Source organism: Syngnathoides biaculeatus, chromosome 18 (assembly GCF_019802595.1).
Source record: "Syngnathoides biaculeatus isolate LvHL_M chromosome 18, ASM1980259v1, whole genome shotgun sequence".
Taxonomy (NCBI): Eukaryota; Metazoa; Chordata; class Actinopteri; order Syngnathiformes; family Syngnathidae; genus Syngnathoides; species Syngnathoides biaculeatus.
In genome coordinates this window covers 325,173-351,546 of record NC_084657.1, presented here as the reverse complement: position 1 = coordinate 351,546, position 26,374 = coordinate 325,173, and the positions used below count along the sequence as shown (strand labels likewise).

General features: G+C 51.1%; 1 protein-coding gene across 2 annotated transcripts in view; it reads right to left on the bottom strand.

Annotated features, from left to right (window-relative positions):
- LOC133491760 (cell adhesion molecule DSCAML1-like) overlaps positions 1 to 26,374 on the bottom strand; it is a 40,694-nt gene that overhangs the window by 11,928 nt on the left and 2,392 nt on the right. For both annotated transcript variants that reach the window (XM_061803327.1, XM_061803328.1), the window contains exons 2-15: positions 22,537 to 22,857; positions 19,366 to 19,512; positions 6,910 to 7,056; positions 6,416 to 6,694; positions 5,095 to 5,370; positions 4,725 to 5,021; positions 3,252 to 3,524; positions 2,220 to 2,504; positions 1,979 to 2,098; positions 1,724 to 1,900; positions 1,182 to 1,381; positions 915 to 1,011; positions 311 to 439; positions 71 to 238 (exon numbers count right to left, since the gene is read on the bottom strand). In XM_061803327.1, coding sequence (XP_061659311.1) covers positions 71 to 238; positions 311 to 439; positions 915 to 1,011; positions 1,182 to 1,381; positions 1,724 to 1,900; positions 1,979 to 2,098; positions 2,220 to 2,504; positions 3,252 to 3,524; positions 4,725 to 5,021; positions 5,095 to 5,370; positions 6,416 to 6,694; positions 6,910 to 7,056; positions 19,366 to 19,512; positions 22,537 to 22,857 — 2,916 coding nt within the window. The remainder of the gene's footprint in view (positions 1 to 70; positions 239 to 310; positions 440 to 914; positions 1,012 to 1,181; positions 1,382 to 1,723; positions 1,901 to 1,978; positions 2,099 to 2,219; positions 2,505 to 3,251; positions 3,525 to 4,724; positions 5,022 to 5,094; positions 5,371 to 6,415; positions 6,695 to 6,909; positions 7,057 to 19,365; positions 19,513 to 22,536; positions 22,858 to 26,374) is intronic.

Sequence of the window (26,374 nt, the reverse complement as noted above, 5' to 3'; positions counted from 1 at the left end):
GAAAAGTCATCATTTCCCGTCCAAATTATCCGAGCGTCACCCCGCCCTGCCGCCCCGCCCCCAAACTTACGCGCTTCTTCCGTACTGATTGTCAGCTCTTTGCTGGGAAGGCTGCGACCGATCTTGTTATAGGAATACATGCGGATGCTGTACACGCAAGCCGGGTGCAACTCCACAATGTTGGCTTGGTTGTTGGTGGGCGAGATGTTCCTGGTCGTGTACATGTGGTCCCAGGAGTCTAAGCGCGACGACAAATGAACAAGTGATACGAATCGGATCACCACTTGTTTTTTTGCTTTTGGGTGCCTACCCGACTTGTTCTTGTACTCGATGTCGTAGCTCGTGATGATACTGTTGCCGTCAAACCTTTGGATCCAGCGCAGGTTCATGCTCCGGTCTTTCACCTCCCTCACTTCCAGCTCTGGAGGATCAGGAGGTTCTGTATGTGCCAGTTCACGCGGAATTTGGAAGATTAGACATTTCCATTGGACCCGATATTGACGTTTCTCGTGTATCATTCGGACCCGAGTATAATGCGCACTCCCCAAAGTTGCCCCCAACATTGCGACAAACCCTCTTCCTGTGTATAATACGCACCCGTGACTTTCTATCCTTTGACAGAGTTGCAGTAAACGTTAGCGGTGACACTTTGTTTGTATTTCCCAAACGACTGTGATGAGTAATATCGTTAATAGTGCGCTTTACTCGTTTGTGTGTTCTAACGCGTTTAACGGTGAGGCTGGAGCACTCCCGTGACACTTGTGAGGGTGGATGTTGTGACGCGCCCTAGCTTTTCTTCTTCTCAAAGCAAATTTTTGGCCCGTTTTTTCTACTTACATTGATTTTACCGTACTTGCGTGTAATACTGTGGGGGGAATGCGCATTATACGGGCGGGAGAAACCAGGGTTCATGCCTTGCACAGTGAGTTGGATGAGTCCTCGGCCTTCCCCGTAAGAGTTGATGGCGTGACAAGAGAAGAAGACGGAATCTCCTCTGTCCGCCGGCTTCAGCTGCGAGCATCAATTGAGACGAATCCATTCATTCCCTTCCCGCCTCGAGCAAATTTATCTCGGGGGTAACGTTACAGACGAAGAGGCGCCAAAAAGCAAGGGGCTAGCTATACACGCTCCGTAGCGTCAACTATTTGCAAAAGCATAATTCGTCCCCCTCCGTTTCCGACCTTGAGGGTGGAGATGACTTCGTCGCCCTTCTTGTTGATGCCGATGGAATAACGGGGGTTCCTCTCGGCGTCGATGACCGTGTCCCCCCGTTCCCAGCGGATGATGATGGGCTGCTCGCCTCGAGCGGTGCAGTTCAACTCCTTGGTCTGGCCCTTCCTGGCCATGGTGGTGTTGGGGTGGCTGGTGATCATTGCGGGGACTGAAAGGGATCACAAAGTCGCGTCAGTGGGACAGAAGCGCACGACGCGGCAAGGGGTGACAAACCCGAGCGCTATTGCAAATGTTTCCACATCGCCAGCGTCCCTCACGCTTCAAGCCCGGCGGGCCGCATTTTTTGGTGCCGCTTTTCCATCTCCCCTACGTCACCGGGTCTTTTCCCCGAGCAAGACTGAACACGATCCAAAGCAAATCTACGAGTACTTCCGGTATAGGGCGGGCACGTTTTGGTTTTTTTTTCCGAGTAGCTTTGGGACACACGCCGCAACGGGAAAAATCCTCTTCTCAGAGTCGACTCAAGTTCGAGGAAACGAGCGCCACTTACTCTTGACGGTGAGGATCATGCTCTTACTGATGTCCGAGCCCACCCCGTTGGAGGCCTGACAAAGGTAGTAGCCGCGGTCGTCCTCCAGCACGTGGCGGATGAGCAGCGACCCGTTCGACATGATCTGGATGCGACCGGTCAGCGGGACCGGGTGGTACTGCTGGGGGTTGCCCACACCTGCCCGACCGAACAAAATTCAAAGCGTTAGACTCTCATCCTTTTGCGGCGCCGTCGGGGAAGCCGCACCCGCTTCACCTTTGGCGTGTTTCCACATGACCTTGGGAGGCGGGTAACCCTCCACGGAGCAGTTGAGAACTCCGGCTTTGCCGTAGATGCAGTCCTGGTTGTTGGGCTGCACCACGAATCCCGGTGGCACTGACAACCACAACGTCGCAATCAACTTCCATCAAGTGAGGTGACGACCTCGCTACGAAAGGGGCTCCCTCGACAGTATTTGGACCCGAATCCCGCCTCTCGTCGTCTATCGGCGCCTCACCGGTAACGATTAACTGTCGCTCCCAGCTGACGGTGGCGGCGGCGTTGCTGGCGATGCAGGTGTAGTTCCCGTTGTGTTTCAGCGTCACCTTGGAGATTTGGAGGGAGCTCATGAAGTCTTTGGTCTCGATGGCAACGCCGGACGTGGGGCCCGGCACGATGAGCTGGCCGTCCTTGTGCCAGGTGATGCGGATGGGCATGTCGCCGGATGACACCACGCAGGCGATGTAGATGAGCTTCCCTACCGACGTGGAGGGGATGTCGAAGGGCTGGATGAGAGGCGGCACTGGGGGGTGGGGGGGGGGGGCACACAGAGGGAGGGACACCTGAGAACGGGCGCCACCCTGCTCGTCTGCAAATAGACCGGGAGAAGGTCGCCGGCCGCGAGGGCTTCTCCTTTGCCCCCCCCCGACCCCCGCGGCTCGCGAGCGCTCCTCTTTAAGACCCGATCGGCAGGAGGAAGTCATTCCGTTGCCGTGGCAACGGAGGTTGGCATCTGGGGCATTTCATCTCGGCTTCGTTATTATTCATCTAATTAAATCAGATCCACGCAGGCACGTCTGCACCTGAGCCGCCGTCGCCCTGGTGGTGGACTGACATGAGTCAAAAGGTCCCCCCCCCCCCCCACCCCCAAACACAAACCACGCCACAATCGTGGTCATCAAAGGAAAGTGGCAGCGTTTGTTTGGGTTTTGTTTTGTTTTGTTTTTTTTTCGCCAGGAGGAAAAAAACCACCAATCCAACCACTTTGAAATTTGTATTTTGGGCTTTTGTAGTTTTTTTTTTTTTTAATTTGGGGTTTGGGGCACCCAAACTGGAAAGGCTTCTCCATAGTGTATCCCCTCAAATTCAAGAATCTGTGGTTTTAACGAGCAACTGGAACGGGCGGGCATCAACTATCTGCAGATTCTCGCTATCCGAGGTCCGGCGATATCGGGGGTCCGCCGGATATGCCGGCTAGCGTCGTGTGACGCGATTGGTTTAGTCGAGTTGCACACTGAGCACTCGAAGCCACCGGGTCGGTTCCGCTTACCTTTGACCGCTACGTGCACAGTCTGGTTGATGGAGACCTGGGGTTGGATCAGAACGCTACAGAGGTAGGTGCCCTCATCGGCGCCCTTCTGCACGTCCGTCAGCCGAAGGGTGCCGTTGTCAAACAAGACTTGCCGGTGATTATCGGGCAGCTGCATGCCGTCCTTCAGCCACTTGATGGAGTAGTAGGGGTAGCCGATGACCCGGCACGTTATGTACGTGTTCCTGCCCGCCACCGCCGTCATGTCCCGCATGGGTCTGATTCGGGGCGGACCTGGAGACACGGGGAAAGGAGGGAGGGGGCGGCGGGGCGGACACGGCGTCGGGGAAAGATGAGGGGCCGATGAGGTGGTGGCGGTAGAGAGATGGAGACGCCATGGAAACGGGAGGTGAGGCCAGAAAGGTCGATGGGTTGGGGGAAGTTGACAGGTTTAGTTTTGCTCCCTTTGCTAAATCGGACTGAGGATATTCCTATGTTGGAAATGCAGATTAACGCTAAATCGAAGTGCAGACACTGCCACCTTGACGTACGAGTTTCGGTTCTTCCGCCACTTGGCCATGTCAATGACTAGCTAGCTGCTAGCGGTTAGCGGCTAACGTCACTCGCGTTGGGGTTCTGTTCTTTACGTCGTTTTCATTTCATTATTTTGTGTAATGGGGTTTCTTTTTTTTTTTTGATCGTTTAAAAACATAAAACTGTTAGCCACTAGCCACTAATGTGGAGAGTTTTTTTTTTTCTTTTTAATTGCCTTGATACAACGCAATTTTCTGAAAGTATCCCGGTTTGAAAGACACACAAAAATAAAAATAGAGCAAAATTCTTTCCTTCATTCTTGCTACTTGGCACATGTAAGGAAGACAAAATGATTGCCAAGTTGGCCAGTAGATGCTAAGTTTTAACCTTTTTTTTTTATTTAGCAAAATATACTATTAAAATGGATCAGTTAAATCATGTATACACATTTTAAATATAGCTTTTTTTGGGGGGGGGGGATGTTGGTTGGAGAGAGCAAGAAGCGATTCATCAATTCACCAATCAATCAATTCTTTACAAATGGCGGCCAGAGTAGGCAAGTAGCTGCGTTAAATAAATACAATGTCGATTTAAGGAGACAGGCACATCTGCACATTTAGAACGGGTGGTTTGGACACAAATTACGTTTAATAAAGTGCAATGAGTATGTTTGATGTGAGCCTTAAAGGGGCGTGGCCGACAGTCCTCACGTTGCCCCCAAATAATAAGATGCTTCGCTTTGTCAGCTTGTGTATGAAATGCGCTATCCAAATAAATTTGCCTTCATCTCGTGAGATTTTGCACGCAACACAGAGCAGACAAAGAAACCAAAAAGAAGAACTCGTACGTCAAGGCGTCAGCGTATTTGCGTATCGCCAGAAAGACGCGTCAATCCTAGCTGCGCTGTTTTCGTCTAGCATGAAGTGTGGAGTGCATTTATATTGAAAAGCAGACAGGCACCTCTTACGTTTATGCGCGCTTGGTACTCAGCGCTGCCGGCCGAGTTGCGTGCGACGCAACGGTAAACTCCGCCGTCCCGGATGAGCGGGCTGCTGACGTTGACGTGGGACACGGTCAGGCCGTCGGACTGCGTGTACTGGCCCGTCTTGTAGGTGGAGTCTCGCACCACGGGCTCGTCGTCCAGCGTCCAGGTGATGGAGGGCGGCGGCGCGCCTTTGGCCTCGCACACCAGGGAGAAGGGCTCGCCCGGGTTCACCACCCGCTCGCTGAAGGACGTCACGATGCGAGGGGTGCCGTCTGGGTCCACAACAAACACGGCGCAGCGTTCTCAACGGGTTCTTGGCAGGAAGGACAAGACCGAACGTCGTACCCTCGAGCAGAATGATGGAGAAGTCCTGAGAGGTGTGGCCTTTGCGGGAAGCGAAGCACTGGTAGGCCCCCGAGTGGAACTTCTGCGCCGCGGTGATCTGCAGCGTGTCGTTGTGCTGGCCCTGGATGGAGATGTGCTGGTCGGGCAAGATGGCTTCCGCGTTGCGGTACCAGTTGATGCTGTATTCCGGAGAACCTTCCACAGTGCACGTGAAGAAGAGCGTGCTGCTGATTCCGGTTTTCAGATTCTTGGGCGATAAGGTCACTCGAAGCGGATCTGAAAGAAAGACGTACCGCAAATGAAAATGGATTTATCATTTACGCACAAATACGGCGAGTGTCATGAAAAAGGGCCTGGCCCTATTTTCAGCAGTAATTAGCACGATGAGTACAGTCATGTCCCTTGTGTGTGTGGCGTAAATGCAGCACATTTCTGTGGCATAGAAGACAAGGACATTTTTTTTTTTATCTTTATGCACAACCGTCTTTATTTGCAATGATTGCATCGAGCATTGCGTCCGCTTTTCTGCGCGGAACTGAACCGTGACGTTGTCCTCGGGACATTGACGTGACCACCAATTAGGAACCCGCAGAGGTCAACGCAAGGAGCGCCTATTTTTCCCCGTTTCGCGCTCATCATCACGCTTCGTCCACGCCACGAGAAGGCGTCACCTGCGAAGCGACGGCAAGTCGGTCACGCGGCTCGAGCGGCGCTCGCAGGGGAGAGCGAAACGCCGGCCGATCAGCAATCGGTCGGACGGGCGCTCATTAAAAAGCAGCTGGCGCTATCGCTTCGCATCTTTGTCCACTTATATGCGTGCGCGCAAATGTCAGTAAGCTGGTGGTGGGCGCTGGGGGGCATCGCTGTGCCTCCCTGTCAGAGTCACGGAGCGCGTCGGCATGACGTGCCCGCTGGCAAAAGCGCAACGCCTTCCCGGCTCCTACGCTTGCACACTTTTTTTTTTTTTTTTTTTTACCTCTCCGCCCGTCAATTATTATCCGATGTCATCCCGGCCGCCATCTTCCTCAACCCTCCTCAGTGACGCTGACTGGCGCCGGCACCCGCGTTACGCTTTCCGTCTCGGCAAATCACGTCTCGGTAAATCGCCCCGTTCTCAGACTGTTCGGGCATCGTGTACAGTAGCTCTCACGTTGGCTACAGACGCGCTCGCACGCTGCGTGTGCCCGAAAGCAAAAGAAAAGAATAGAAAAGAAAAGAAAAGAGGAAGAATGTGTGAAGGCAGTCGTCTGCCAGCTCGGAGCTCGCGCTAGTCTGTCAGTTTGCATGTGATCGTGTAGTGCTCACACACACACACACACACCTATTATGTGAAGCTGTCCAGAAACATCCTTGGAGCCAAAGCTGTTGGTGACTTCGCAGGCGTAGTTGCCGCTGTCTTCCTGTCGCAGGTCGCTGATGGTCAGCCCCGTTAAGCGTCGCGTCCAGCGGGCGTCCGAGGGCAGCGGGCGCCCGTCCTTCAGCCAACGCACCGTGGGGACGGGGTAACCGCCCGCTATGCAGGGGAGCTCGATACTCTGGCCCGCGTACACCTCGCCTCCTTGGAAACTGTCCAGGATGCTGGGTGAGGACTCGTTGGGGTCTGGGGTGTACACCCGGGAACATTACATCAAAATAAAAAAATAAAAAACACACGCACACACACACACACGACAACACACAGAACAGAAACGCACGCAAAGTGAAACGTTTCTCAACGTCAAACGACACAGAGGGCCGGTGGGCCGGGGTCGGGTCGGGTCGGGCCTCGACTCTGGCACCTAAATGGATTCGGGAAAGGAACGAAAGGAGCCTCACCCATCACGGAGAGCCGAGCGCCGTTGCTCTGGCGCGTCTCGCCGCTGTATTTGTGCCTGGTGATGCAGCGGTACGTGGAGAGGGCGTCCTCCTTCTGGACATCCGAGATGTAGAGAGCCCCAAAAGAGGTCAGCGAGAACCTGTTGCCTGGAGGACAAAAGAAAAGAGAGAGAGAGAGAAAAAAAAAAAAAACAGAAACAGAAAGAAAGCCGAGCCCAGATCAAGCAATGTCTTGAATTGTAACAATCGGGTGGGTGACTCGCCGTTCATTTTCTCGCAAAGAGCGACAATTTGACGGCCCGCCGCGCGTGCCGGGAACGCGGCAGCAGTCACGTTTTGTCGACAAGCGTCGCGTTTATTGGAGTCCAGCAAACGACGTTTTGCATTTGAAATTTTCTACGAGCCCGCGAGGAGACGCAGGCTGCAATTTCCCGCCGCCTTTGTTTGCCCCCCCGCAAAGACGTCTTACGGGATAATGACTGCTTTACGGGCGACTGACGAGCGGCCTGTCACAACACTCCGACGACGCAGAGATCAGCGGGATGTGTCGAAACCCCAATTTCCACCACGCCGAATTCATCTTATGGGCTGAATCGGTCACGGCGGCTCTTGCAAAATCTTTTTGGTGGTCGACTCCCGGCCGCCTCCTCAGTCAAAACATTCCTTGCTAAAATCGCTGTGTGCGCTCGCCCAGCTTTGGTCCGTGTTTGCTTGACAAGGAACAGGGAAGAAACAGAGGCAACAAAAGCGCTCCCTCGCGCCAATATTGCGAGTATATGGACTCGCAAATACACTGAAGCGATCGTAACAGAAAACAATTGAGAAGCGCTGCTTTAGCATAATACGCTAGCTAGCTTGCCTATTTTGCCATATTTGTCGTTCCCACAGAGCAGAGCAGAGAGAATATATTGTACGTCTGAGTATTGTTGTATGTCGTGTTTGTCTGCGTTGCTGCTCCGTGTGTGACAAAGTCGCAGATGTTCGGAGGGTTCGCACTCCGGAACATTTATGCCGACTGCCATGTGTAGCGTTTCACATTCGGAGTTACATTTTTACGCGAGCGGAGTTTTCTTGATTGGTTGCACATTTTTGGGCTTTAAATATCCAACGTTTGATTCTTTTTTTGGTTTCTGTGCCAGTCTTACAGTAAATTTCACCCGGTAGTGACGAATAAGCAGCGACGCAAAGCGCACGCGTCAGCTCTTAGTTGGAGTATTGCAAGCGAGAGAGGGACAACCGGCAGCAAGAGGTCTTTTTAAAAGTTCAAGAGGGTTTTGATTAGTGAGGTTTCCAAGCGGGTTGGAATAATAAATAAACGGGTCTTCACGTTTGTACGACGGACGCGGGTTCGTGCACGTTTATGCTAGTCAAAAATGTTTTGAAGCAATTTTCATGGGCAAAATCGGTTTTCTTCTCCTGCCACATATCAGTAGGCAAACATCAGGGAAGATTTCAATTTAAAAACATCTTTTCTTACCAACTCAACGTTCAGAATTGGTCGTTTTTTTTTGTTTTTTTTTTTATGAAGCCACCACGCGGCAAAGCGGCAGCAAAAGCGACGCCTCGTCAAACTCGACTATTAAGGCCCGTTTTGCTTTGGCGGACGCATTCGGGTTCAACGTCAACATCTTTGGCCTCCGGGCGGCCTGACATTGCTGCAATTTCAGCTTTAGTAGAAGCCATTAGTGGAACCAAAGAATTTCCGGGGGCGGGGAAACGCTGGAATTTCTTTTCATAATGGACGGGCAAATCTTGAAATGTCTTATTGTGGACTAACTGAGAACGGGAAGCTTTTCTAATCGACTTCAAACGCCTCACAAAGCAAACACGTTTAGTCCTTCTGATGTGTTGTTGATTACAACCCATCTACCAAATGAAAGGGCAACAACAACAACAACAAAAAAAAAAAAAAAAAAAAAGGGGGGGGGGGACTGTAGTCGGGCACTTGAGGGTGGGGGTTGGTAAAATGCCAAATGATTGGATTAGCCCAAATAAACTAGCGCTGTTCCATAAAAGGTCTGATTTAGTCGCACTTTCTCATGCGGTGATGTTCCTGCGACCTCTGAGATGCAGCAAGTGCTGTGACAAATAATAATCATAAGATTGATAAAAGTGAGCATTGCAAGCAAAGATGACATCAGGAATGCGCGAGAGAGGACAAAACAAAGGGGACGCATCCGAGAGGCCATTTTGCCGGGTGGGCGCGAGCAGGTTGGCGGCAGCCCCGTTTTTCCACACGCAAATGAAGGCGTCGGCGCGACGATAACGAGGCCCGTCTTGCCACCTCCTCACCGCCGGGGCCATCATTTATTGATGTTCTGGATCTTTCCGCCACGCTCCCTCCTTCGCGCGTTCCCGTTGTTGTCGCTAGCGTCTTCTCACCGCCACCTTCATTCGGTTTCCGTGTCGTTTCAGCAATTATTAAAGCGCACGAAACACCGAAAACCGTGTCGTCGAGCCCCCGCCAAAAAAAAGAAAAAAAAAATGAACTGCAGTCAAATGAAATAAAGTGAAAAAGACTTCCATTATGGAGCTGCTAAATATAGCGCCTCCTATTTTGTACCACAAAAACATTACAAGCGGCAGTAAGCAGCTCTTTTTCAAAGTGGCAACAATTATCTGGAGCATGGACACTTCTTTTTTGTGTGTGTGATTTTACAGACTCCAAAGGACTTGCTTTCATCTTTTGCCTTCATTCGTCTCATCCCTGTGAAGAAAACATTTTATTTATAGCTTGAAGTCAAAAGATTTGATCCCAAAGGAAATTCTCACGACTCCAAATGAACGTGAGAATTTTCAGCTCATTCCAGGCCAGAAGTTAAATCGTAGCACATTGACTTCATATTGATGACAAAAACGCCACCAACATGGGGTGAACCTTGGATATTAACGACTGGTCGCCCATAGTAAACATTTCCCGTCGTTGGCGTTTAGCTTGAAAATGTCTGCCGTGAATCGCTCTCTTCAGGTTGAGCCAGAACATCTCAATTGGGTTCAGGTCCAGGAAGTCTGACCGGGTCACTCCGGGAGGTTCTCTTGACTTGTCTCGTTGTTTTACATGGGTCTTTTGGCAGATGTAAAATGTCCCGATAAACTTGGGAATTCATTTTCCTGTCTGTGATATAGCGCCGCGTCCAGGCCCTGAAGTGGAAAAGCAGCCTAAAGCTCGGCGCCACCTCCATTGGAACGCACTTCTGCGAGGAGGCTTCGGTTGTGCTGTGACACAAAATTGAGCCTTCCTTTCCAAACACTGTTTTCTCCTCCAACCATTTTTCATGGGGGGGGGGGGGGGAAGGATTATTAAAAAAAAGTTAAAATTCTTGACGTGATAGCAGCTGCATTATTAATCACAAATATGCACAGCAAGACAGTAATATATAGAATATTGAGAAAATCTTGAGAAACTGTGGGTATTGTCACACATTTTGTCATAATTGCCAATTTAAGAGAATCCTTATGACATGACTTTTACATTCACTGATTTTTGTTGTATTTGCATGAGAATCCCCCCCACACCAGAAATAAGAAAAGAGCAAATGAATTGAATAATAGAAATCTTTAAGATGTGCACATTAATTGAACGCTCAAGCGTACAAATGAAGCCACGGAGGAGAATTTTGTTTCCAATCGGAATTGGATGACAAGCGAGGAGTTTGGGGCGAAGCGTCGGAGTTTGAAAAATGGGCTCTGTCGGAGAGAGAAATGGGAAAGAAGGTGAGAATAGAAGGAGGGAGAAATACTTCAAAGAGGCCCGACTGTCATGGGAGGAAGAAAAACGAAGAAGAAGAAGCTGTACTCTGGAGATACTCTCTGCGGCGCTCATCCACACAAAGCCATCAACAACAAGCAGGCCCAAAATAGGACAAAATACGTGCTGTAAATTTAGCAGCGCGGAGGAAGTCGACCGTTGTGGAAGTTGTAGCCAAAGGAGAAACACGGAACAGCTCTCGTGTCTGGGAGCTGTCGCCCCCCCCCCCTCCCCCACGCCCCAAAAAAAAAAAAAAGAAAGGGGGTGGGGGGTGCTGTTGTATCTGTATTCAAAGTGCACACTCGCACCACCCCAACCTTGCCCCCCCCCCCTCCTCCTCCTCCTCTCTACTGCATGCAGATTAAAAGCAGGTGTCAGGCAACGACGTGGCTTTTCTTCTGTTCCCCACTTGACGTCCTCGTATCGCCTTCAATTCACATTCAAAGCAGCCCAACAAGCAATCGTGCACGGTTGGGTTGGGGGGGGGGGGGAGCCCCCCCATAAAAAAAGACTTTCCGCCGGGCCGCTCAGACGGGGCAGAAGTCACGCCGGCAGTTCGGACTCTGCCGCGTGAGCAACTGGCGCCGTGTTCATCCTCCGGAAGATGCGAGCCGTGTCCGTCGTCTTTTCATTAAAAAGCCACGCTTGGCTGTCTAATCCGTCCGTCCGTCCGTCCGTCCGTCCTTTCCTCGGCAATTCGGACCGCTTACCTCGTCTTTCAATCACGTCCTCTATCTGCCCGACGCTCGCCTGCGCGGACACGACAAGGGGACACAAAGGTAAAGAAGAATGGAAGTCGTGTGGGGGTCAAGCAGACAGACTGAAAGTCCAGTTTCCATTGCAACGGGACCGTGTCTCTTCTGCTCCGCTGACTGCGCTGTCCCAAATTGACTTTCAGCAGTAAACACTGGGGGAGGAGTGGAACGGGTCGGGGAGGGGAGGTCCACGTGCGGCGCTGAAGAATGGACGGCGGGGACCCTCATAAAAGTCATCTTATGCAAAGGATGTCGTTTCCATAGATACGAGTCCACACCGCGGAGCCACGTCGCCCTGCGCAAAACGCAACGAGCGCCCGAGGCGAGCGAGGAGGTGAAGACGGCGGCGACGTGGAGGGAGATGTAAAACTGCGACTTCATTATTCATGATGTGTGTTTCATGTGCTTGGTGACATGTGGGAAGCTGGCGATAATGAGGGTCCCGGGGGGGGGGGGGGACGACAAAAAAAGCACATACCCGGGAACCTCCGCGGGCTCGCCGAACCTTCCCGAATTCAACTGAGCATCTCCCAATGCGTTCCTGTTCCGGACAAAAACAGAAAATCGTCCGGTGGAGAATCACGAGCAGCCACCGAGTTGTTTTGCTTCAGTCGTTGATAAACAACACCATCGTGTGCGCGCGCGTGGTGCACTCCAGCTTAGCCCGAGGCCGTGAGCTGCATTAGCGGCGCCGAGTGACTTGCCTGCCTGCCCCCCACAACCAACCGAGCATTTGAGTGCTGGTGGCAGAGAAGTGTCACCGCCCGGCGCGGAGACACCAGCCTTAACTCGACACCCCCACCGACCCCGAAACGCACGTAAGATTGTGTTCTGTTTACCGGAAGTTGGGGGGGGGGGGGGAGCCCCCCCATAAAAAAAGACTTTCCGCCGGGCCGCTCAGACGGGGCAGAAGTCACGCCGGCAGTTCGGACTCTGCCGCGTGAGCAACTGGCGCCGTGTTCATCCTCCGGAAGATGCGAGCCGTGTCCGTCGTCTTTTCATTAAAAAGCCACGCTTGGCTGTCTAATCCGTCCGTCCGTCCGTCCGTCCGTCCTTTCCTCGGCAATTCGGACCGCTTACCTCGTCTTTCAATCACGTCCTCTATCTGCCCGACGCTCGCCTGCGCGGACACGACAAGGGGACACAAAGGTAAAGAAGAATGGAAGTCGTGTGGGGGTCAAGCAGACAGACTGAAAGTCCAGTTTCCATTGCAACGGGACCGTGTCTCTTCTGCTCCGCTGACTGCGCTGTCCCAAATTGACTTTCAGCAGTAAACACTGGGGGAGGAGTGGAACGGGTCGGGGAGGGGAGGTCCACGTGCGGCGCTGAAGAATGGACGGCGGGGACCCTCATAAAAGTCATCTTATGCAAAGGATGTCGTTTCCATAGATACGAGTCCACACCGCGGAGCCACGTCGCCCTGCGCAAAACGCAACGAGCGCCCGAGGCGAGCGAGGAGGTGAAGACGGCGGCGACGTGGAGGGAGATGTAAAACTGCGACTTCATTATTCATGATGTGTGTTTCATGTGCTTGGTGACATGTGGGAAGCTGGCGATAATGAGGGTCCCGGGGGGGGGGGGGGGGGGACGACAAAAAAAGCACATACGCGGGAACCTCCGCGGGCTCGCCGAACCTTCCCGAATTCAACTGAGCATCTCCCAAATGCGTTCCTGTTCCGGACAAAAACAGAAAATCGTCCGGTGGAGAATCACGAGCAGCCACCGAGTTGTTTTGCTTCAGTCGTTGATAAACAACACCATCGTGTGCGCGCGCGTGGTGCACTCCAGCTTAGCCCGAGGCCGTGAGCTGCATTAGCGGCGCCGAGTGACTTGCCTGCCTGCCCCCCACAACCAACCGAGCATTTGAGTGCTGGTGGCAGAGAAGTGTCACCGCCCGGCGCGGAGACACCAGCCTTAACTCGACACCCCCACCGACCCCGAAACGCACGTAAGATTGTGTTCTGTTTACCGGGAAGTTGGGGGGGGGGGGGGAAAAAAAAAAAAAAAAGTCATTTGAAGAGTCGCCAACCTCTTTCAAATTTGTCATCGTTTCATCTCAAGTTGACCCTGAGCCGAAGTCGCGTCCGCCAACGCCACAACAGTCGGTCGGCTCCAAACTGGTTTTTGCCGTGGCCGCAGTGCACCATCAAGTCTTGTTCGGTTGCGCTCGGTCCGGAAGGCCCGTCGAGGTTCCGACTTTCAATACATCCAATAAGTTACGGAGGGGCCGCAAGTCTCCCCTCGATTCAGCGTAAAGGGGGTCCCGATCCTTTTGCGTGCCCAGAATATAGTTAACGCCTTAACGCAAATGTCCAGATAATCATAATCTAAATACAATCCATTATTATCTCAATAAATCAGTGTTGTTTTGATATAAATCCCCCGTGAGGGCGAATGTGCTCAGGTTTGATCGATGGAATTGGATCAAAAGGAACGTAAGTCAATGCACGGATTCATCGTTATGCTTCTATCAGTATTTGTCCAGTTAACTATTGAAAATAATAATATTAACAATTCAAAGCTACTACGTGCAGTGGATTATGACCAATGTGTGATCTTGTAATTCAGAGCACCAACAACGGAAACATCATGGTGCCCCCCCCAATCAATGACGCTCTGCGGTGTTGACGTGGCCCGTGTGTGTGTGTGTGTTGGGTGAGCAAACAATGAGATGGATCAATAGGTGTGATTGCAAGGTCACGTAGGAACACGACACTTGGACGACCCCGCTGGGGATCCCATTTGGTTCTTCATTATGTCTGTCGTGACCCCCCCACGTGAAATCCCGACCAGACCTCAGGAGAAATCGGCTCACTTTTCGCATTCCTCCGCTGCATTTTTTTTTCTTTCTTTTTTTTTAGATGAACGTCACGTCTTCCCGGGAGGAGCGCTTTATGAAATCAGAAGCGAGCCACGTTTTGACTGAAAACAAAAGTTGTCATCTCTCGTGGTGACCAAGTAACAAGTGAAGAGATGTTCTGAAAGGATTAGCGAGATTACAAAGAAAAACGGAGACTGCGCTTCACAGGAGGGGAGAAAAATGGGGCGGAGCAAATCAGCGGCAAACATTTCAACAACTTTTCCTTAAAGACAATTTCTTGGCAAAACGCGCTCTAATCTCCGTCCCGCTAATCGGCTTTGACGACGAGCCCGCACAAAACAAACCTCTTGCCTTAAATCCCATTTCTTAACCTAATCCAACACAGATCGCTTCATTCACTTCTTTCCGCTAAGCCTTCCTTTCGCTTGGCCGAGGGACGCCGAACTCGGTGAGGAAAATGAGGAGAAACCAAATACGAATTGGAACGACGTTCAGTCGTGTCCGACGTCGACCGGCCCCACAAAATAGACAAATTCAAAACTCTCAACAAGGAAAAAGTAATGTCAAACACGGATTTGGGGGCAAAATGGAAACAAAAGGCCCATTTGTCAATCAAAAGCTAACAAAAAGTTCGCGTCCAGTCTTGACTAGTCAAACTTATTTGTTTGTGGTGATGAAAATGTTGTCTGGACAATTTTTTTTTTTTTTACCTTTTAAAGATGGTGGCCTACGAAAACTTTTTGGGAGCATTTGTCTTAAAATGGCGGGCAGGCTCCATTTTGTTTTTTGATCGTCTTTTTTTTTTTTTTTTACAAGAAATCATGATGGTTAAAAAAAAAAAAAAATGTAAACAATTTGAGCCAGCAGAGCAGAGTTTGCGCCCGGTCAGAAGGGTGACGCGGTGCCCAGATTTGCGTGGGCGTGATGTTGGGGGGTTGGGGGGGGGCTTCCCGTGTCGCCCTCGTGGTCCCGCCGTGCTCGACGGAAACACAAAGGCGGCGAAACCTCGTGTGTTAAGTGCACGTGAGCGCTGGTGTGTAAATAGTCGATAATAGCCGACACTTGTCAGCTCTCCTGCGTACGCACAAAGCCTGCGGTGGGGGCATTGTTGTACTCTGCCTCTCGCTGCCCCTCCCCACAAGAAAAAAACAGCAGAAATAATGACGCCTATTGTGGCCCTCGTGCACGCGCGCACTTGTTTGTGCTAATTAACCGAGTCTTCCACGTGCCTACTCGACCTGAGTCAAAGATGGCTGCCGGCGGCCCATCTGCTCCTGCCCGCCTCACGGGGAAAAATTAGACGCAAAAATTCCAAAAAAAAAAAAAAAAAAAAAAAAGAGAAGAAAGCACGCAGAGCTCAAAACATGACCGGGTTGCATCCAAAGTTGAACATTACAAATTGACCCAATCGGCCATTTTCTTTCCATGCGTGGCTGGCGGTATTATTGTGCGCGTTTCAGATGCACCATGAGCCCCCCCCCCCCCCCCCCCCTTGAGCACCCTGCTGTGTGCCACATGGGGCACTGGATGGATGGATGAGTGAGGAAACGTGATATCAGCGACCCAGTTGGGGAGGGGGGCAGTCATTAAGGTTGTGTCTCATGAGCCCGGGGAGGGGGGGGGCACCCCCCCCCCCAATCCCCGACCCGAACGCCGCACCGTGGCTTCGCCGGGCCTGAATGGAGCTCAGGTTAATGTTTTACGACTTCACGTTCGTCATATCTGGAAATGCTTTTATTGCGTTCCGTTCAAAGCGTGCGCACGCTTTGTAAGAGCGGCGATTACACGACTACAACAAGAATTTCGAGAAATGGATCCTTTGCGCGTGCACAAGCACAGATTTATCAGCAGCGCGTGTGCGTGTACGTCACCTAAGCATAGGATATCGCCATAAACAAGATGTTCAAAATATTAAAATACAGAACGCCTCTGCATGAAAAAGAGAAAGTTTTGCATGACCTGCAAGGTGGACCTAAAAAAAAAAAAAAAAAAAAACCTGATAAGTGCACGTTCCTTCTGATATCAAGTGGAACATTTCAAGAATTTTAACCAACAAGACAATTTGATGGAGATGTGAATTTTCTAATTCATTTCCCAATGAAATTCAATCATTTGAATATTTTTTTTATAACTTCCACTTGTGAGGATGAGCGGCTAAGAAAAGGGATGGATGGATGCGTGCGCACACGTGTATTTTTTTTTTTTTTTTTTCGTACCGCCCGACTTCCAACAAGGACGCCAGAGGCAAAGAATTGATCCGTCACGTAGCCTGTAAGCGACCCGTTAGCATCCGAGCTGGGATTCTGGGAAATATGACTTCATGTTTCAATAATCACCATTTTTTTCTTTGTATTTTTGCTTTTTACTCCTAAGAAGCGTTTTCGTTGTCTTTGCGTCTGAAGATTGACATCCAGTCTCCCTTTTGTCCTTTCTAGGTAAGTTTCTCGGTGACCCGACGCGACAGTTCTGGCCGGATTCTTTTTGGTCCCGGTGGGACTTTTGCATCAACCTATTTTCGCCGAGTTATTCCATTTTTCAGCCCCCATTGGTCAAATCCTTCCCTTTGGTGGCGTTGGTGAAAGTTTTGCCAATTGTGGTCAGGAATGAGCGATTTTTTCCAAAATGCGATCCTCCCGTTTTGACCGCAACGTTGTTCTATTTGTGGAGTTTTTGGCAGGCGGAGGAGACGAAGATCTTCTGGGTGGCCGCGACCATCCGCCGGTCCGGTCTGGCCGGACGCATCCGAGCCACTCGTTAGCGTTCTGATGGTTCTTCTGACAGCTAAAAATGTGGGCTCATGTTTCTTTTTTTTTTTTTTTTTTTTTTTAATTGGGCATCCACAAATTTTTCATCTTTGTCGCCCCCCCCCCCCAAACAAACACACGTGGGCAAAACTTCGCACCAGGCGGCCGGACGGGGAAGTGGGTCAGTCTGCCTGCGCCCCCTCCCCTCTTAAAACACCCTCACTGTCCTAGCTGGAATGGAAAGTGGGACATGGACAAATGCATTCAAACACACACACACAAACACACTTAAATTCATATGCAGGCGCACGCACACACACACACACACACACAAACAGATGGGGGAAGACGTGCGACTCTCAGAACGCAAGCGGTCGGGCGAGCGAGGGCGCGTGGCGTTATGTCATCGGCCCGATACGCCATTGCGCCGCTAGCTAGCGCGCACGCGGACATCTGGGCTCGACGGCGCAGGTAGCCGGTCAAGACGAGGCTCGGATTCGCCGCGTCACCGAATGGTCTCATTGGCTGGAGCCAAATCTGGACGGTTAACGGCTGTCAAGAGTGCGGCTCACCTGTCACGCCCTCGCCATATTTGGGGGTTTTTGAAACGATGAATGGCATTTTTCCACTGCCCACGCGAAGCAGGTTTCGGAAGACAATCCCGGTCGCGATGAGCTCTGCCGCATGTGGAATATGAAAAGCCAGAAGAAGAAGAAGCAAAGAAGGGCCCCTACTAACCTTCCCACAGAGCAATGACACTTTTGCCGCTCTGCGTGTATTCGAGCCCCCGCCGGGTCACGTGATGTCCTTGGAGGCCATTCGGTCGAAGGCAGGAAAAGGAAGAATTGGACTTGCGCTTTGGACAAGTGTGAGACTGCTAAAACTGCAAACTGCCCCCCAAAAAGTGGGTTGGATTTTGACATTGTGGAATTTCACCTCTTCCGGGGGGCCCGGGAAACCGTCAAACTGTCGTAAATGGAATTGGATTTTGTAAAATTCACTCAAACAGATGACAAACTTGGGGGAGGTGCGTTGTTTTGCTCATGGGCACCTCAGATGTTGCAGTTCACCCCCCCTGTTTGCGTTCTGAACCTTGCATGAGTAGAGGCTGCGATATTTTGAATTCAAAATTGATAACCGGGAGATTGGTGCTCACGTGCATCTCAAACTTTGACCCATTGGAAGCAGTGGAAAGCGCGCAGAGATTTTTATTTTCATATTATTATGATTAAAGCTGCTCAGACAGTCCTCCGCTGGCCGAGGGAACGTTTGAATATGAATTTTAGCAAGCGCTCATGTCGCCCAAAGGTCACAAACGTGTCCTTTTTTCTCGATCTAGTTTCATTTCAGAGTTGTTTATGAGCTCCCCGGATCGAACGTTTTGATCGGCGCCCGCGGATAAAAGGCGGTCAAGCTTGACGCCGGCTGGACCGCGACGGCTCGCGGCCTTCGGCGAGCGTCGAGTTCACTGAGCAGCTCATCGCGTTCGGCATCTGAGTTTCACACTCGCTGCTCATCGAGTGACCCAAATAACGGCGCCGCGGCAGCCGTGCGACGCTCGACCCAATCAAATGTATACGGCTCTCTCTACGGCGAGAGCCATCGCTTCGTCACACATGCATATATAGTATACATTTATACACACACGCTTTAATTTTGGGGGTTATTTTTTGCAAATTGCATAAAAACTGCTTGACTACACGTCAACCACAAAACAACTCCGAGACTTTGCATCTAAAAAGGACCATCTGGCGGAACCTGAGGCCATCCTCGCCCTACTGGCCTCCTTGCTTGATTTTTCCTTCCCTCATATTTCTCCGGTCGCACGTATTGTAGAGCAGCTACAGAGCGCGCAAATGCAGCACCGATCCCGCCATCGACAATCACGTCACGGAATTACAAAAGACAAAGACGGAACCTGATATTTCTCCTTCTCGCAGACGCAATTAGGTCGACGGAGGTAAACGTGGGCGCGACGCAGTCGACGGCCACCGTCACCAATCGCGACGCCTCTTTTCAAGGACGTCGAGGGCGCCAGCCAGGAGACGACGAGAGGGTCGTCGTTACGGCTCGCGCCGGGATGTCGATCACAGTTAGCGTCGGGATTTGACATTTGGAACATATGTGCCGAGATGAGAACGTGGCGATAGCTGAGAAAGAGAAACGGCAGTCCAAAGACGAGACCAAGTACGAAGAAGAAGAAGAAGAAGAAAAACGAGCGGGAAGGGCAGATCAGTGATCCGGAACAATCAGCCACAAAAAGTCAAAAGACGTCAAGTGTCACGCACAAACCCAAACAAACCCGCACAAAGGCCAACCCGGTTCGGTTCCTAAAATGACGGACGGCCAAGCAAAACGTCCGGCTGGAGATCAAGTTGAAAGTCTTACCTGGGACGATGGAGACGGTGTCCCTCTCCCAGGAGACCACGCTGACGTACTCCTGCACGGCTGTGGGGATGAGGCACTTGAACACGGCGACGTTGCCCCGCATGGAGCGCTGGTCCGCCACGCGCACCGTGTACGGCTCCCTGAAAACTGCGCACATGCACACGCAAAATACTTGGTGGCTGCTTGACATCCAATTAGCGCACTGACAACGCAGCCGGCTCGATCGATCCAGTCCGCAAAAAGTCAACCGCATCCCTTGCGCGCACTTTGAATGCGCTCAAGTGGCATAACGTCACCTTCTTCTCCAAATTGATTGGGGGGGGGGGGGGAGAAAAAAATTGCACGTCAATCCGTAAAATCAAAATCGAGCCGTGCAGCAAAAACAAACTAAACGCACGATAACAATGTCAGATGATGACAGATCCAAAAAAAAAAAAGTTTCTTCTTGCCACCACCTGGCCACCACCTGGCTGAGCATTTTGATTTATTAATTTAAAAAAAAAAAATGTGCCTCCCGATTGCCCGTCCGTACTGCATCGATTGAAAGTGCCGACCAGTTCGGCGCGGACCCGCCCCTGCCCGGAGATAGCCGGGACCAGGTAAAGCCCGCCCGTGACCCCGGTGAGGATAGGCGCAATGGAAAATGCGCGGAGCCGCCCCTTCCCGGAGATAGCCGGGACCAGGTAAAGCCCGCCCGTGACCCCGGTGAGGATAGCGCAATGGAAAATCTCACACACACAGAGTGGAATTGATTTGTCCGGACTTGAGTTTTGTTTGAACGGGGGTCTAATCCCGCGCGCGTGCTCAGCGTTAATAGAGGTGGCCCAAATTGACACCCCCCCCCCCCCCCCCCGTGGATATTGCGCAATCCGCGTCACTGACCAATCAGAGGCCAGAGATCCGCATAGACCGAAGCCCGTTTTTGCTCCCGCCATTTTCTCAGACAACATTGCGCGGTCCAGTATAGGTTTTGGTAGCGTTTTATCGCGTATTTGGGTTCTTTAACAATAGATCTGGTTAAGAGGTGTCGTCACGGACTTTGTAATCATGACGACGGGTATCCCGAAAGGCGAGTTGGTGGAGTTCCATTCGTAGCCTTTCCAAAACCGAAGACCCGGTCCGAAAAATGCCTTCGATGGCTCAAACTTTGTGGAAGACCGCATCGTCAACTCAATCCATCTAATATCAACCGGAGCAGATAATGTTTGCACCAAGGTATGCCCTAAATTTGATTTTCAATACACGTCTCTTATAAATGAATGAGACGTTCTCCGCTAGCATAACACCGCTGCGTGTGAACGATTGGCACACTTAATTCTATGTCGAGCAATATTTAGCGATGATCGGACTGCACAAATGTGTCGAATTCTTGCCGGCTCGCGGCCGAAGCTTAACCAGACTGCGTTTGCATGAAGATATGCCCGAAATTTGATTTTTAATACACGTCTCGTATAAATGAATGAGATGTTCTGCGCTAGCATAACATTGCTACGTGTGAACGATTGAATGAAATCAGAAGCATGGCGTCTCTCTCAGTTCAGAATGTATTGTATTGTATTTGCCATTTTTTACGAATTGTTTGTCTTACGTGAGCGCACGTGTCGTGACGTCACTTCGGGAGGCCTGGTTAAGTGCCCTGTACGGAGGGGTCAATTAGGCGAGATCATCATGCGATAATTGTTTTCCAGCAGTGCCATGTTATGATTATGAATAAGCAATCATTTTTGTGCCCAACATTCTGAGGATGACCAAAATAGCTGTGTGCCCCCCCCCCCCCCGCCCCACCCCGTGTTGAATAAGCAGGAGTTAGTTCATTGGCAACATGGAAAAGAAAGATTGAATCCAGCAAAAGGTTGCTAAGGAACTGCTGTTGGAATACTTCATAATGCAATCGGGACAAAAGACGTGAGGTTTGGGGTTTTTTTTTTTTTTTTTTTCGGTTGCAAATATGATTCCCCCCCCCCCCCCACCCCTCCCCTCCCCCAAACGTCAACCCGCTTGCGAGATCTCCGGGCCCAACGGAGGCGGCCGGTCGCAGGGCGTCGGGTTGGCTCTAATCCGTGGTCTCCCGCAGCCCAGCCGTTGGGTCCCGCGTGACCCAGCCGGCACCAGCTCAAATCCGCAACTCGGCGCCGGTATTAGTATTAGAACGAATATGAGTATTAGTTGCGCTTGGTGTCGGGAGGCAGAATATGAAAGCAGATGTTGATGACAGAAGGGAAGGGGGAAGGAGCTTCGTTATGATCCGGATCGAGCGGGTTCCGATCGGTCTCCTTGGTGCGTCTCGGCTGGGTCGACCTCCAAATGTGACGCCAGGTCTGCCTTATGAAAGCGGCATCACGCCGTCTAATCAACGAAAAGGACCAGTTAGGCTCATTAAGCCGCGCTAATTAAAGAAGTGCGCCGCGGTTATTTTTAGGAGGGCGGTGGGAAGAGGAAGGACGCGACGGGCCAAAAGAATCCGCGGTCACGTTTGTCAAAAAAAAAAAAAAAAAAACAAGCCATTTGCCATCTCTGCTCATTCAATCGCTTGCGCTTGACTTTTCAAAATTCGGTTTTGAGCTTTTCTTTGAATCCAGGAGCTCAGACCGAACTCTTGTGTTTTGGTTTCGACGCCTTCGACGGATACAGCGGACCGACCGCGAGAAGACGGGATAGCCCATCATAATGGCATTGAATTTGGGCGCTTGCTTTTTTTTTTTTTTTTTTTTCTTTTTAAACCACTGAACATTCTTAATTAAATTGGGACCATTCTGTGCCTTTTGGGTTGTTTTGCCCCAAAATACAAACAATATATTTGAAAAAAAAAATTGATAGAAATTGGGGAAAATGTTTTTTTTTTTTTTTTTTTAAATAAATACATCCACAGGTGCTGAGCCTCGAGTGGAACACTATTCAACATTCACTCTTGGCATTTCTCATATTCGGTCCACTGAAGTGTTCAGAGTAGACACAGAACAGCCAAAGTCATTATTTTGGCGTTGGGATTCGGGCAATTCTGTCCCAATTCTTGGCAGGCCGGGTTGACACGGTCAAGGGGCCCGACGCGGCCCGCGGGCCATAGCTTTCTCCCCCCCCCCCTCCCCCGGACAATCTTTGGGTGCCTTCGTTTTGTACCGCCAACGGCCTCATTTTGACCTCGGGGGGCAGAGACTTCGTCGTCCGACTCACCGGCTTTGATGCGGATGTTGGGGCTGCGGATTTTGCCCGCCTGGTTCTCGGCGGTGCAGAAGTAGTCGTTGTCATGGATGTAGCTGTTGTAGGCGGAGGGCGAGAAGGGATACAGCTGCAAGGTGCCGTTGGCGTACACGTGACGGATGTGGGGCACGTCGTAGATGTCGTCGCCGGTGGCCAGGTACCAGCGGAGGACGGCGCTCGGGGTGCCCCCTGCTGGACAGGGTAGGGACACCCCCACCGAGCTGGAGTAGGTCACCCTCTGTAGCGAGGCGTTGGCAAAGTACAGCCTGGTGGAGGCCGCGTCCTCACTGTGTACTGGGGGGAGGGGGGGGGGGGCCACAAAAACAGACAATTTCCGGGTCAGGGACGGCCTTCAAATCTACAGAGAAAAATCACGGCCGCAAAATGTATGTCAAAAACGTCCAGCTGGATGCGTCGGTCATGTGACGGCAAAAGTCAGGGATTTGGGCCAAAGCCCGCGCCGAAGAAGGTGGACGGGGGCGGGGGGGGGGGGGGGGGGGCGCTACCTCCGTCCGCTCCAACGCAAACAAAGAGGAAGCCAGACAACACTGATGAAGGTTATGTGATTGGAATTTCTACGGCAGACGCAGATTTAAGTCTTTTTAATCTCCTTACATATTTAACACACACACACAAATATGGGAATACGCTCTCCTCGTCGCCACTCGGCCTAAACGGAGAAAGAAAAGTGCAGAGGAAGATGGACAAACACAAATAATATTGACGAGGAACACGAGGAAGGGTTGACGACGATTTGACGTCTACTTGGTGGAATTCAAATCAACATCCATTTTTCTGGGGGGAGGGAAGGTCACAACTGGTTGTAGTTGAACTCGATGCTGACAAACTCAGGCTCACTTTGTACGTCATAATAAAATCGCCTACAATCTTACAGTATCGTGTTTTTTCTACCAGAACCTTTCACATATTCCGGATACAATAAAGTCCGTCTGCACGAGATTTACTGCACGCGAGGAACATCAAAGTTGAATGTAGTTGCCGTAAAAACGTCCGCCGGGTTATGATTTAACCCAAATAACTCCGTGAAAGCGAAAAAAATGAATGTACTATAGAAAAACGGGTTCAACGCAAGCGACGCTTGTACATCAACACGGTCGACACACACACACAAAAAAAAGGAGAAGCCGCAGCTAACTTTGCCATCAAAATCAGAAAAGCTTCAACAGTGAAAGCGCAAGATGGACCCGTACGGAATGTTACAGATGGTATACGAAAAGTGACGGGCAGAAAAAATCCAGGTCAAACTCCCTCCCCGCTGCAGATTACCGATAATGGCCCCTGAGCATAAAGCCATATTAAAGATTGCAATATCTATAATCTCCCGATGGGGGGACGGGACTAAAGTGGAGGAGTGCGGGGATCACCCGGAGCCGTTGGGGGCGGGGCGGTAGAGTGAACGCGCCGCCGATGGGGACCGATGGGGCGGGAAGCAGAACAAAAACCGGATCAGAGCCGCTTGGGACCGACGAAATCGGCCCACACAAACGCGTCCAAACCACAAGTTGTTGCGAGTCTGTCATTGGGCCGCTTGGGGGGGGGTAAACAAATACAGTTAAAGTCACAATCGCAAACATTTGAACAATGACACAATGTGCAGCCTGATGAAAAGTCCAAATCAGAAAATTGGGCTTTCCCCCTCGGGGCACCCAAAACGCCCGACAATATTCATTGGGCAAAAGCCACACAGGAAGGCCGGACCCAGATTGGAACCCTCAACCTCAGCGCTGTGAGGCTGTGCCACAAAATACAATAATCCGCAAGATTACATTTTTCACTTTCACGACAAACGTAATCAACTTAGATTTCAATATTTTTGCCCTCTTCGGTGTTGTTCAGGTCACGGGGATGATTTCATGCACTTCAGGCGTCACCACTTGGATGGTCCGAAAATAAAAATTGTGGCTTGGCACCAAAATATAGTCACGTCTTTGCTAGGTAGGCCTACGTCCCACCCCTTCCACAAACTTTTCTGGATTTCAGACGTGGAAGAAAAGCTCAAGTGTTCAAAACACTGACAATTGTGGACTTTGCGTTCTTTTCATCAAACAAGATGTTTCGGTCTTGCGGCGTTCGGAAATCGAACTCGGGAGGCGTCGTCGACCTTTTCACGGTCCGGGCCGTCAAAAGCTGCAGCCGCCGGAGCCCCGCACCAATATGAATGTCGTCGAGGTAGAAGTCATAACCCGAGCAAGATTTCATCATGCGTAACGCAGCTGACGTAGGCTTTGGCAGGCGGCAGCTGAGCTTTCGACGTACACGCATCTTGGCGCCCGTGCGCCAGACGCGTTCCTCGGCCGCCGCCGGAAACGACGACGGGGGACTGTCGTGCCATTCCGCCGTCCTTGGCGCGTGCCACGGGACATTTGCAAATCATTCTTTTAACCATAGCAACGACACAAGGCCATCCACGTGAGGGAAAGCAGAAGGGGAGATGAACGAACGAGTTATGCCGTAGTCTGTGTGAAATGTAGCTGAACTTCCCGCCGCTGAGCGATTGCAATCTAGTCGACTGGATAGCAACGCTCCCTCCACTCCCGGCCACAAAGCGCACGCTGTTGCGTTTCAATCGACGGATATTCTCAAATCAATCGGTCCGTTGTTACGCCCGTCCTTCATTTACATCCCATTGAGAGGCATCGTTGGGGTTCAATGCCCGCTCACACGTCCGCCATCGGCGACCGGGGGTTCTCCTTGCGCAAAATTGCACGAGAGCGGCGGTCGACCAAGCAGGCCGGAATGAGGCGTGGCCAAGGTCCAAAACTTCACCGCCGCTCATGCGCCAACTATTTAAAAAAAAAAAAAAGAGCCAACAATGTTCAATCTACAGTAAAGTTGTGGCCTGGCATGAACAATTCAGCATTTGAGGACCCCCCCCCCCACCCCACCCCACCGAGCTTCACCCCCGCCCCTGCCTCAGTGAATTGGATTCGTTTTGTTGACAGTGTCATTAAACTTTTCAAATACACAAAAATAAATTCTACACTTCAAATTTTGGCTTTGGTTGCCATGTTGGGTGCACACAAGTTGTAGTTTTGGAAAAAAAGAAGAAGAAAAAAAGCTGAACTTGGGCAAAGTGGGGAACCAAAGACTGTCAGAAAGGGTGCGAATTGAATATTGCGGGGATGTCATTTCGAAGAAAAGAAAAAAGTGGGTGTAAGCTTGTAGATAATCCTCAGGGGTCTCGTGTAAGTAGGTGGAGGATGGGAGGGGGCGATGGTCGGGGTTACATCTAATCAACGGCGGGACATCGCAGATCCCACCTAGCTATCCCCAACAATCTGTTCTGCCCCCCCCCCACCCCCCACACACACACAACCCCCGCATGTGCTGTGTCAGTAAAAAAAAAAAAAAAAAAAAGTGTGCTACTTCAGCAGTCCCCTGGGACCTGCTTCTCCCCCCCCCCCCACCGACCCCCTCCCTCACATCAAAGCAGCCAGTTTCTCTTCTAATGTGAATATCAAATCTGCGGATCACAAGTCCCGGCACAGTCTGCAAAATCGGCCCCTCCCCCCAGCCTTTAATTCTGCCTAGTGATGAGGCGAAGAGAGGGAGGGGGAGTTACAGCGAGAGGAGGAAACGGCGACGGCGATTGGGGGGGGGGGGGGGACGACGACGACGAAAAAAAAAAAAAAAAAATTGCTTCACACATTTGCAAAATAATAATAATAATAAAAACCATCCAATATCTCGCTATTGCTATATGCACGTCCGCTAGCATGTCCGAGTTGCACGTCCTCAGTTTGACAAGACAAGTTGACGTGGACGCGTCGTTCAACTTGTGAGCAAAAAG